This window comes from Ixodes scapularis, unplaced genomic scaffold (genome assembly GCF_016920785.2).
Source record: "Ixodes scapularis isolate PalLabHiFi unplaced genomic scaffold, ASM1692078v2 PGA_scaffold3__209_contigs__length_174095766, whole genome shotgun sequence".
Classification (NCBI taxonomy): Eukaryota; Metazoa; Arthropoda; class Arachnida; order Ixodida; family Ixodidae; genus Ixodes; species Ixodes scapularis.
Window position 1 is genome coordinate 67,665,864 of NW_024609868.1, and position 13,528 is coordinate 67,679,391.

Consider the following 13,528-nt stretch of genomic DNA (forward strand, 5'->3'; position numbering starts at 1 on the left):
ACCTGTGCAGGGACGACTGGACCAAGTTGTGCGAAGGATTCAACGAACGAACTTCACTGAGACGTATGTGGGCCGTATGCAATGTGATGCTGGGCAAGAGCAAGGGGGGAAACACGGCACCAAACCTGGCTTTAGCGGAAAATAAGGAAGTCAAGCAAATATTAGATGAGATAGGGGACGTCTTTTTCCCACAGCCCGCTACCAGCCCAAACCCGGTAATCTACAACCATGAAGAATCGAAAAACGAGGAGTATGAAGCGGATTTTACACAGTGGGAAATGGAGGCAGCGATCGAAAAGGGCAACGAGCGAAGCGCGGCGGGGCCAGATGGGATCACTAATTCCATGCTCAAGAACCTCCCGGAGGCGATCAAGAGAGACCTGTTGAAATTAATCAATGACCACTGGCGCGAGGGCACCATCCCAGATAGCTGGAAACTGTCCTGGGTGTGCCCCATCCCGAAACCAGGGAAGAAGCCCGACTGCGCGAGCAACATGCGCCCCATCTCGCTCACTTCTGTCCTGTGCAAACTGATGGAGCGCATGGTGCTTGCACTGATCGACTGGATAATCGAGCAGAAGAGGGAGCTGTTACACCCTGCTCAGACAGGATTCCGCAAAAATCTAGGAACACAGGACAGTCTAGTACTGATTCGAGAGTACTTAATGAACCGGCCGACGCAATGCCACCGCCAACTCCTGGTGGCAGCGGACATCAAGAAAGCATTCGACACCCTGCCTCACACCACAGTCATCGACACGACTCGCAAGCTAGGGGTGCGAGGCAGGCCACTGAACTTCATCAAGTCTTTTCTAAGCGGACGCAAATACCTGGTGAAAACTGGCAAGCACAGGAGTAGTACAGAGAAATCCAACGAGATCGGCGTGCCGCAAGGATCAGTGTTGTCGCCGATGCTATTCAACCTGGCGATGGCGCCTCTCTTATGGAGACTCGCTGCCGTTCCGGACCTAGCATTCACGGTCTATGCGGACAACATCACTGTGTGGACGATGGGAAGTGACAGCGCGCCTCTTCCTGAGACGACGATCCAACGGGCCCTCGACGTGGTGAGCGATTTCTTGACAGAGAGCGGCCTTCGTCCATCGCCCGAGAAGACCAGATATATGGCCTTTGGGAAAGACTGGGACAAGGTCGACGCTGACCTGCGTTTTAACGGGCAGCAGATTCAAAAGGCGACAGAGCACTCCATCCTAGGAGTGAACATTCACTCGGGCGGCGACCCAACCATCTGGATTGAGCGAATGCGAACTACCTGGAAGAAAGGGCTCTCGATCATACGACGACTAGCGACACGAGTCGGGGGTCTCGGAGAAAGGTTAGCGAGGACCGTAGTACAAGCCGCCCTGGTATCCAAAATATCCTACGGCCTTCGTTTCTACAAACTCAACACCAATCAACGGGCCAAACTGGAAACACTAATGAATGACGCGCGACGCTGCATCTCGGGCCTGCCGAAGTGTACGCGCCTGGAATTACTACACGAAGCCGTACCTATGCTCTCCTTGGAAGAGATCCAACGGCATCAGGAGTGGATGTATGCTGCCAAACTAACACATACCCGTCAAGGCAGGGCCATAGCAGAACTCATGCCCTCATGGAGCTCTCTGTGTGCAACGACAACTCCACCACCGATACCGGATCCCATCCCACCGTGGCAGAAGACAACGGTCACCCCAGCCAGGCCGATCCCGAGAAGGATGAACTCGGCGACAAACACCGGCAGAAGGCGCAAATTTGCTCGACGGCACGAGCAGAAGAACGGAGGTGACGACGAGCTTTATGCGTACACTGACGCAGCATTCAAAGACGGAGTGGCGGCCACGGCGGCGTGGCATTATGAGAAGACAACGAAAAGCACGGAGCTGCAGCGATGCGGATCTGCGCAGGAAGCGGAAGTCAGAGCCGTACTTGAAGCCATCAAAGACGCGGCTGCGACATCGAGCGACACATTCCGCACACTGCGCATCTTCACGGACTCCCAGGCCACCGTGAGAGCGCTCAGGACGCAAGTCATGGCACACGGAGCAGTCGGACAAATATTCCGGTTGGCGCAGAACCTGGAACGGCGCGACCTAAACCCGCTCACCAGCAAGGTGGAGTGGATACCCGGTCACGCGGGCATCGCCGGCAACGAGAGGGCGCACCGGGCGGCGATCGAAGAGCTTAATCGTATCGACCTTCGACGCCAGGACCCGGGGCCAGCCCCCTCTGTGGAACCGCCACCGCCCGCCTTCAACTTGTACGACCCCGAGGGAACCATCCTCAATATCAAATTAGCATACAAGAAAATTGAGCAGACCAAACTGAACGCCAGAGGCGAGCCCCCCGAAGCGACCATTCCTTCGGGAACTTTCCGACGGCACGAGACAGTCACCCTCCGAAGGCTAAGGGCCCAAGCCGGCATCACGCCAGCCCGCACCCAGCGATGGGAGCGAGCGGCCCGTGAGAGGAAGACGAAACTCGCCAACGCTTCAACGGCAGTAGATCACGATTATAGTCTATTGTCAAAGAAGCAAAGGAAAGAAGAAGAAGCCTGCTCCGAAGGCTGCATCTACTGCAGAAATCGAGACGTCGAGTGTGACGAATGTCATCTCATCTGGCACTGTCCGATTTTTAATGAAGAAAGGACGAAAGCCCTGAACACGCTAGAACAACACCGCCCTACGTGCTTCGAAGCCTGGTGCAAACCAGTGGGAGAAAAAGACATGCGTGTCGCGGTCCTGTCCAGTCTGCTCGGATTTCTGAGTGAGACCGGCTTGGACATTCATATCTAGGGGGTCTATACTCCAAGTGGCGGGACCACAGCTATACTATTACTTGTAAATTGCCAATGTCCCGCCTATCCATCCATTTTTAAACTTGCTCCAACAAATTGACTGGTGAAATTTTCACCTATCAATAAACGTCTTCAACAACAAGAACAACAACGAAAAAGGCCCAGTGACGACCGCGGTCTCGACGCTGCTGGATTGGTCCCACTAGCGCGTAGCGTCGGCTACGTCTGCACTCAAGCTGAAACGAAGTATAGGCGCCGAGTGATTAATTATTGCACCCCTTTCACATATCTTCCAAATTTTGCCTTTTTCCCGCGCCAGAAAGTCCCACTTTAGAAAAAAAAAGAACACGCCGCGTGCATTTTCTGTTTTAATTTAAAAACGCTCTCGCCCAAAAAAAAAACGCTGATACCGTTACTTTTTAAATAAAAAGTAACGCAACAATAACGTGCGTTACTTTTTATCCGTAGCGGTGTAAATGTGTTCGTTTAGTTTGATGTAACGTAGGTCTGTAACGCATTCCTTTATTTTGCAAGTACAGAAGAACGTATTTCAATACTCTTTCTTTTTTTTTGGGGGGGGGGGGGGGGAAGGGGGGGCGGAGCGGGGGGGGAGGGGGGGGAGCGGGTAATGTCTACAACACTATCGAGAGTGCAAGTTACGGGACCTTCACTGCCCTTGATTGCATCATTCGATAATAGATTACTATACTTAAAGACGACGAAAGCAATGATGCTCCTTCCTTGACGCTGTTAGAATGGTAATGTCGGTTTCTAGCGTCGGCTGTGCACGGATAGCTTGTCCTTTTTACTAGAATAGTTTCTCCCTTTAAAATTCTAATATTTGCCTTTAATGCAGAATGTGTTTAAATGCTGGATTACGCGCGAAAAATATTGACCTCGGGTGTAGCAAAAAACCCGTTTCAAATGGGCCAGGGCTACATAAAGCATACCTAACCCCTTGGAGGCAGTGCATAAGCATACAAATCGTATAAAAAGCATATAGTCATATTTGGATTATGCTTAATCATAGCTAATTATAATTAGCGATATTTATTCAGCGGCGCATCGGGAATACAACTCATGACCGTGCGATGTGCAGTCCAACGACTTTACTGGCCGCCACGAGGAGGAGGCGAACGGGAACGCAAGCAGCTGGACTAATGGCCTATTCGTCTGGGGCACACCGCACCCGTCCAGTGCAGCAAACTCTTTCCACTTTAGTACACGAAAAACTAGCGGAAAGAGAAGCAAGCTCCCCACTCCCCTCTAGCCTTCCGTGTACCACGAACCGCACTGCACCGGTGCGATGCGGGCACCAGACGAATTGGCCATAAGTATCACACCATGGGAGCCTGCGTGACCGTCGGCGCCAGCGGCTTGCTCCCGAATGATGAAGCGTAGCTCCCCGCGCGATCTCACGAGGTCACGAGTCCAGAAAAAAAATTTAAGATGGACTCGATCGTACTACAGACCCGAAGAGCCCATGAGCGTGGCACGCGTGCACCAAGCGACCAAGCTTAAACAAATCAAAACGCTGGTATAATGCTCGTACGACACCGTTCACCAGGTTAATGAGAATGACCAAGACATGTTTAGTGACACAGAATGTGTTCTATGGCGGCTGACACCAAACCATTTCCGTTGCCTAACAAGTGACGGAAGTCGAACAGCCGACTGCCAGCCGAACCCTGAGGCAGCGCTCGCCTCCTGAGTAATTGGACAGCAGAGCCAGCCGAACGTCTTCCTCCAGTGCATCCGTGTTCTTCCCAGCGGGCGAAAAACATCGCGTGTTCAGACAAACAGCGGCTCTCTGTTTTGTAAAATAAGAATGCTACGGGCTTCCCCAGAGAAAAAGTGCCAGAGAGCGACAGAACAGCAGAGAAGTAAAGCATCCGCTACGTTAGACGTGCTAACTTTGCCGCAACTGGTTAAAACACAAAGCTGATTCTTCTTTTTTTTTTTTTTTTTGTTGCGAGTTGGAGGTAGGGCTTTGCTCGGCGCAGAGCCGTGTAGTGGTAGAGTTTCGTCAGTGGGAGAAGCCGCCCGGAACCGGGGTGGAGCGGCGAAAGCGTCGCCACCGCCAGCGCCGCATATTCCCCCCGTGATGAACTTACCATGTAAGAAGGAGCTGGGATAACCTTGACGGATTCGCGTAACGCGGCGCAGGTTTTTTTTTTTTTTTTTTTTTTTTTTGTTTCTGCGTGAGGCTGAATGTACATGAATGTATAATTGTAAGAGAATGGTGGAAAAGGGGAGTTTCAAGGTGCGGAGTGCGTTTACTGAGCCAGGAAAGGTGATATTGTATAAAAAAAATTTCCTGAAACATCAGGCGAAACTGCAAATATCGGTGCAATTCGCAGTTGCTACCGTCCACTCTATCGTAGCCGCGGCAGGGACAAGGAAACTTTAGTGTGTTCTGAATGTCGCAGTGGCAACAACATCCCGTGCGTTGACCTTTCAGGTACGAAGAATTGTAAATTTCAACTGCAGCGTGCTGAAATGAAATGCTTGAATACGTTCTTACCTAGAAGTTCTCTTTGGAGGATAATTGTTAAGCTCATTGCCTCCACTAGAGGAATATTTGTGGCTTGTGGTTAGTTACAAGAGCTGTCAATCATCGCGCCCAAGGTCACTGAAAGAATTTCAGCAAATGACGTGCCCTTTTTTTTCGCCCGATTCTTACCAATAAATGACCAAACACTCTACATATACGACTCTGGCTCGGCGCTGCCGTGTTCCAATAGGTCTGTTTTCCGCATGCTGTGTGCTGCGTCTCGCACTCCAACCGGCTTTCAAAAGGTCGAAATGACACCCACAAGTAAGACGAAGTAAGACATCCACGGAGAGCTCACGCGCTTACCATGTACAACAGAGGACTGCTTCGCGCTGTGCAGTCTCCACATATACACACTATTTCTTTTTCACAGTAACACATTACATTGGGCCTTTGTCACGGTAGTACGCCAATTGGACGTTGTTTTTTCGCTTTTTTTCGTAACCTGAACTTGTTGGCTTCGTGTCAGATTAAGTAATCAGTGCCCTTGCAATGCATCGTTGGGACGCACGAAACTTGGCGGCAATCTTTTCTGACTTGGCACAAGAGTGATCGTGCTTACGACCGCAGCTTGGGTGCCGGTAGAAGCTCATTTCATCTCGGCTGCCCAATTAATTCGAGTAGACAGTGCGCGCTGATCCAAGCGCGCGTTCCCTGCTCCGGGAGCGATCGTTTCGGCAACAACCGCTGCCTGGATCCCCTTCTCCGCTGTGCGACAGCCGTCGGGATGGAATCCCTGCCTGTCCAATATAAGGCCCTGCCAGCTATAGCGTCAGCTTCGGACGCACGAAGATGTGTACCACCTTGCCGTCGTCTTCAATTAGCGCATTCATCCGCGGTGCGCGAAACTGGAGAGCGCCCAAACAATCTGAAGAAAAGGAAAGGCGAAACGAGTGAGAGGTTCCAAGCAGGTCATAAGATTATTTAGAGTTCAATCGTGCGAAAAAAAGGAGTTAAAGCATCGTCGACTGGAAAATTCGCACGACAGATGTCGTAGCTCAGCAAATTGTCGAGTAAAGGGTGGAAAATTTCAGCCAAACATCAACCAAAGATTAGAAAGGAAAAAAAGACCCCTTTCGAAAGTCACGTGTATATTATTAGAAGGGCGGAACAACTGACATCGTGGAACGTGCAAGTTATATTCTATAGGATGGCAAACATCGCAGCGTTGCCAACGCAATAGGAGCCGACGACCCAATCAAACAGCGTCAAAAGTGCAGCATCACTGCGCTCATCACCTTGTGTTTTTTTTTCTGTTCCTTTTTTTTTTTTTTTTTTGTCGACAACATTCGCTTTAGTGGCAGAGCGCCACGAGACAAGGACATAGAGTAAGAGACGTAGCACAAGCGCTTGTACGGTGTTTCTTACTCTATGTCCTTGTCTTGTGGCGCTTTTGACAAAAGGAATACTTTTAACAAAATCAGTATCACAAAATCCTCATCCCAAAATATTTACAGTTTTATTGTTTGGTTTCCTTATCGCAGAAATAAACTACCCATATTCGATTGCTTACTTTTTGCCCAAATGTGGCGCCATAACAGTTAGAACCAGGTGCCAAAGTTGTAGAACTAACCGTTATCACATAAACAATAGAGAGTTTTAGTAGACCGTTTTCGCTTTCCCGCTCCGCTCTCTGGAAAGCGGAGTCGCCATCGCGCATGCGCGATCCGCTCTGGGATTTGAGCGTGTAGCGTCAGCTCCGCTATCGTCGCCATTTTAAGAAGTACGTTCCACTCTCAGTAAAGGTTCACTAGATGGTGTTTTTCTGGAAAGGTGGGTGCTCACTATTTGAAATCATGCTTGGGAGCGCGCTTGACCGTTATGAACCTGGCTGCACTAAGATGGCTGCGCAGACTTTGTTTGAAAAGGCGTCCCCCAGAAAACGTTTCACGGTGGTCAAGAACCTCTGGCTGCTTCGAGAAATCGCTGGCCGCAATCCTTTCATGGCCCCTGAACGGTGGGAACAGGCGCTGCCTTGTCTAAGCCAGCGGGCTCGATTTTTCTATGCGAGATGACGACGACAACGTTGAGAGGATGACACACCGGGCGACGGCGGTGTCTCAATCGGCCTCGGTTCCTCGAAGGCGGCAGCTTCTACTTCGGCTGGACTACCTCCTTGGAGCATGATTCTTTGATCCCAGTGGACCCCAGTGAGCAATAGCGCCATTATGTTCCTGGTGCTCCTTCATGCACTGATCGAACGGCGTGCAAGATCCTCATAGCTCGCTGCTCACCCGCCCAACCCGCCTCTACGAAGTCTGGACTTCTGCGAATCGGACTGCCACCCTCCCCAATACCAACAACCTATGTCGTCGTCATCTTGCACGTATATACTCATCACATCACCATGTTCCCTAGACGCGGCACCGCGGGCCTCGGTGGTACGGGCTGCTACTTTCCGCGGTGCCGCGGCTCTTCACAGCCAAAAATTAAAGGTTAAAGACCAAAGACTAAAGCAGTTAGCAAACGGACAGATATTTTGTTTGGTTACTTCAGGCAGCAAGACAGTGAAAATTAGCGAAAGCGAGTGCTCTATTTATATCTCTACTTTTTTTTCCCCAATGAAATGAGTCTTTCCTTCTTCGTATGCTTCGGTTTGTGATAGAGTGCCTTGGTGCTTATGTACACTGCGCGACATGGTTAGCGGGAGCATTCAATATCCTGTTTTCATTTTTCACCTTAAATTCGAGGGGCTGACATTTGCCTGTGGAATAAAGCGCTCGTTTGGGGCACTAATCTCAGCGACAAATTTTCAGCTTTTTCAATAGCTGTCAAAAAAATAAACTGCAAATAAATGCGATTTTTTTCGTGTTCGTATTAACAGTGGAGCGCAGTGTATGTATCTGCCTTGAGGGGTGACGTGAAACCATTTTGTTTGACTATACACTTCTTTTTATTTCTTTTGTGTTTTTATAAAAGTGCGTTTCCCTAGTTTCTGCCTCACTTGTGCTACGGTCTTTTCTTGCAATAGAAGGCCACGCAACATAGGCTACTCTTACAATGCTGAATTCAACAGTAACACTGTAATTTGGTTAGATGCAATATTCACACGCACATCTGAGAAGTAAAATGGGAGTCGTTAGTAAACGTTTTTTATTAAAATATTTCTAGATGCCTTTCAGCCCAGTTGGACAGGTATTTCGCTCGGTACAAAAGCTTGAATATGATTTTCGGTGATAATTTTATGCATTGTAATATTAAACAAACAAAAAAATGTCCATGGTCTTTGTAGGTTTCGTCCAGCCGTCAAATTATGCCGTCTGCGCACATCACTGCCTGGTGCTTCTCTACGAGCCCTCTCTTGTTGTCCTCTTCTGAATTTTCGATGGACGGCATATGGGCATGCTGTGCGTTCAACAAAACCCCAACAGTTGTTCAGGGGTGTTCCCTTGTCCTTGACGGCTTAATAAAAAAGACAAAGAAAAACACTCTTACAGTACGGCCGTATTTAAACACTACTAAAACATGTGATATGGGACTTGTTACTCCTCTAAGATAAAGCGTATTTCCATTGTAGGGTTGTAAAAAACTGGGTATCGTAAATTAATATATATATAGTTGTTCCTTAATTCTGCTAAGCTTTGAGGGCGTCAAACTGTGCATGCGAGGCCCGCTACGCCGGAATTCAAAACGAAACTTCTAAAAACTGTTCTAATCTACCACTATTGCTTAGAAGTCCAGGGTTGTGTTTGCTAAATTTTGCATTGCTTATGCCTGTCCGGTTTTCACCAGACAAAAAATTGACGGGGAATATTCTTTCGACCGTTATTGGTAACTCTTTTCAAAACACCACCGGGTAACATATTCGGCCGCCATATTTTGGGCATCGCTTTTAGTGCGAGACTTGCGACTAGAACCAATTTCATATTCAGTATTGACGCAGCATTCGTGTCTAATACATTTAGACTCGCATCCGCGACAAACAATGACGTAGCTCTCTTGCTCCCTAGACACTTGGCCAAAATAAGGCGGCCTCGAAGACTAGCGGCACCATGGGCTGCACTTTTAGAAAGGCTGCATTCAAGTTTCTATTATTTTCTAAATCTACCAAGGAAATTCAATGCGAACATTTCCTGGGGAAAGTTAAACAATTCAAAAGTTGCGAGCGAGTGTGAATAAATAAAGCTGAGATGAATGGTTTCTTTGGTGCAGCTTGCGAGCGCTATGCTCGTGGTCAGCTTTCAGTGGCATTTTCGACAGGAGGGCTCATGCACAGATATAATCGGCGTTCAAGCACGCGCACCCGTACATCTGACAGCATAGCCATAGGACGTCCACAAAAACGCGACGACTTTACCGACGCCGTGCTGGTTGCAAAGTGATACTCGTTCACTTCGTTTGATTATGCTGTTTTGTGTTACATAGAACTCAAATCGAATGGTTTACTTTTTACGCGCGGGGCGTACGCTTTACTTCTTGATTCAACCTCTTTCAAGCTGAGCTCACGGTCAAAAACATCGACACGTATTGAGTAAGTGCAGCCATCTTGAGATCTAAGTGATCACGCTAAGGACGCTGAGGGCAGTCCGCTCTACAACTTGTGAAGCGGAGCGCACGCTCACTCCGCTAGCTATACGCTCCAACTCAGAGCGGGCCACGCATGCGCGGTGGAGACGATGCTTCTCGCAGAGCGTAAAGTAGAGCAAAGAGAGCTCATAAAAGTGGCCTACTAATACTCACAGATTACGACCGCGCTCGTCGTGACTTGTCCTGACACTGCCCATGTACACCTTTTCACCAGACAGAGCAGCTGTGCTAGAAACAATGGAAATGCGAAATTTACACAAACCATGCAGGGTCTCAACTGTGAGCACAGCTCCAGTTTCGCCGGGGTCAATCACCTATGTTTGTTCATGTCAGCGAGCAGGTGGCCGAACCTCTCGTTGATGTGACCCACGATGAGGTTCACAGAACTGAAGAACACCGACAAGTTCCGTCCAAACGTTCATCCAAGTACGAACAGACGGTTGGGGTAGGCCAGTCGAGGAAGAACCATGCAAAGCGTCTCGCCAGATTGGCAACACGCTGCGCCGATCTGTCGGGTGCTGGTATTTGGAGGCCCGCATGCAGAGCAGCCAGGTCCTTCTTTAAGCAGGATAGCTTCCTAAAGGGTTTCTTTTTTACGTTGGAAATATCCAGCAAACCGCGTTCGGAAAGGAAGCTTCGGCGCTTGATGGTACGAGGGATACGAATCATAGATTCGATGTCTCGCCAGCTTAATCTCGCTAGTAGAAGTCTCCTTCCTTGAGAACCGCGGGGATTCATCGTGCAGATGCCTTGCTGGCCTTGAGCAACACTGTACTCGTACTACGCAAAAGGATGTACTCGCAATGCGCAAACTTCGTCCTTTTCTTTTATTTTTCTACTTCGAATAAGTAAATCTGTGTCATTTTTAATTTGAGTGGAGCAGAAGCTACAAGAGCGAGTGCTGGCCTTTCAGCGTCCTTGATAAGCACGCGCGCTCGTGCAGTGCAAGTACCGTTTAGGGCAACATGCTCATGCTTATACCTTCGGCTTCATTCGCAGACAAGGTAGAACGATTATATTTATATTTTATAGCATAATATTTCTTCAGGTGTGTGCCTACTCTTTTGTGTTCATTATTGTCGCCTTTGTTTTTACTACCTCTACAAACAAGCTTCCTTTCACTCTCTTGGTGTTAACGTTTAGGTTTTTTTGTCTTACTAGTACTATAAACGTCCACTTGCGGCTCTACGCAAGCAAATTTTTCGAACCCGCTCAAAACGCTCTTACGCTGAAGAAAAACGCTCTACTAAAACGCGTTTTTGGACCTCCGCTTTCCATTCCGGCGAAGCAGGCCGCGCATGCGCAGTTTGGCACCCCCGGAGTGGAGCGGAAAAGGAAAACGGTATACTAAAACTCTGTAATGTATAGGTGATTTCCTCAATTTTTCAATGGCAAAATGACTGCCCGAGTTACTAGAACAAACTTCCCATTTAAATTTATTGTAAAAAAAATCACTTTTATCTTTTAAGTCAGGTAAAATGTGGTCATGAAAAATTGGCATCTAAAAATTTGCACCACTAGCGCTACATTTAGGCGGAGGCTGAGCGTTGGAGCGCGGAACAAGATTCGATCGTTTCTGACTTTGCGCGATTTACTGTTGACTTTTTTTAACATGCCGGATTTCATTTGTAAGCGGATCATAGTACATTCAATCTAATCTGGTGTGCCTGGACACTCTGATCTCCGAAGCTGTACTCGCACCGCTCACACATCACACAAACATCAGGCACTTCGCTGCAGACATGATGACAGAATTTTCTGCGGACACGCCTGAGGCATCTTCAAAGCATGTTTGCTTCATAAAAGTTCATGGATGGATGGATGACCAGATGAATGTTAATGGCTGTACCCTTTGTAACGGGCAGTACCTTGCGCCATCTAGCCTCATACCTACAAAGTTTTTCGGTCTTTTTTTTTTTTTTTTTTTGAAAACGTGGGTAAAATTTCTTTTGCGAAAACTACGCATTGCGCACACACACACACACACACAAAAAAAAAAAAGAAGATTTATGCTGCAGTAGAGGTTTTTCCTCCAAGGATGGTTCCCGTTTCGTCCCATTCCAATTTCGAACCTTCCCGTTTTCGACCCGACTCCAAACGACCTTCTCGTTTTCTCTTTTCCCATTTCGCCTTTTTCCTGAAACAACCAACCTGCTCGTCATTGTTCGTCATCCGTTAGGTCGGTTCGCTTGATGACCTCATTTCAACCTCTCCCAAAACAACCTTGGAGATTTGGTCGGCCAGCGTCGTGCAGTCACCCTCTGTACGCTTTTCTTGTGTTTGTGGCTCCTGCAGCGCTGCAAACGAGCATGGCAGTTATCGGTTTCAACGGCGCAGAATGTCGTTTCGTTCATCTTACAAACCCAGAATAATAAGCAGCATTTGCACTTGGATGGATATAAGTATAATAAGAAACGTTCGAATGAGAACGGTGCGCGGCGGTGCGCTAACAATGGATCATCCTGTTGCCCCGCATCAATCCTGAGGAAGGGACGTTTTAAGGACCATCTTGGAAAACAAAAGTGGAAATTTCTTATAACATTTTAAGGCAAAATCACGTGGACCACATCACAAATGTTGCTAATCGCGCACACGGTTATCTACGGCAAAAGTTTTCTTTAGTCCAACTAACCTAAAACTTCTCTATAAAACTTTAGACCAATCAAAGCTTGCATCAACAATCTGACTTTAATATTAACTATCATATTGTTCAAATAGAAGTAATTCAGAACCGTTCCGCGAGTTTCATTTTTTCGAATAACTTCCGTACCTGCCAGTGCCAGTTTAATTAAATAAATTCTTAACTTATCCGATCTTTCATTGTGTCGTAAGATATATCCTTCTTGTCTCTTTCGTTTGATTTATAGCTTTAACTCCCCCCTCAGCAGTTCTCTCATTCTGCCGCCATCGTCCATATCTTCCCACAGCGACCACAAGTACAAGGTTGGCGTGCCAAGCAGCTGCACCAATTTAAATTTTCACTCTTTCATTCCCAACGCTTGCGCCAACTAGAACCGCCTCCAGTGCCTCGATCTCTGACACTGTCCGCTTCAAATATTGCATTTGCAAACACTTTTTGTGACCCTGCTGTTGTTATTATGTTAATATTTATTTTTGTTTGCTTCACACACTCCTCTCTGTAACGGCTCGACCTTGAAAGCGAGTAAATAAATAAATACATAAAAAAGTTAAAGTATGAATATATTACGTTGAAGCTTGTCTCAAAGGGTTGCATATTTTAAGGGTACGTTGACATGCAAAAATACTTCAACATATGTTCCTATGCAGAAAAGGTGCACAGACCAGGGTTAGAACAATGGAGACCTCTAAGAATGGATGTTTGGGCGAGTTGGATATTCATATTGTAGGAGAAGCGCAAAAGTCAACTCACTCACACTGAAAATGCACGCCCACCAGAAAAACGGTCACTCACGTCGCGCTGACTTACAACTCAAATTGTATTTTCGTCTTCTTTCTTTTTCTTTTACTCGTATTAAACTTGTCATGTCTCACTTCGTTCTCTTCTGTACAAACAAATAGCAATGTCTATTGCACATTACCTTTAGTAGTTCATCCATAACGGTTACTGAAAAAGAATTGTTATATCTCGACTCTCGAAGGTAATGTGAGATAGACATTGCTATTTGTTT

General features: G+C 47.5%; 2 protein-coding genes across 3 annotated transcripts in view; both read left to right on the forward strand.

Moving 5' to 3' along the window:
• Positions 1-13,528, forward strand: part of LOC8032994 (RYamide receptor) — a 147,054-nt gene that overhangs the window by 32,206 nt on the left and 101,320 nt on the right. The window lies entirely within an intron of this gene.
• LOC120847733 lies at positions 912-2,885 on the forward strand. Its single transcript, XM_040219596.3, has one exon. It carries the CDS (start codon positions 912-914, stop codon positions 2,793-2,795), a length of 1,884 nt encoding a protein of 627 aa, XP_040075530.1. The 3' UTR covers positions 2,796-2,885.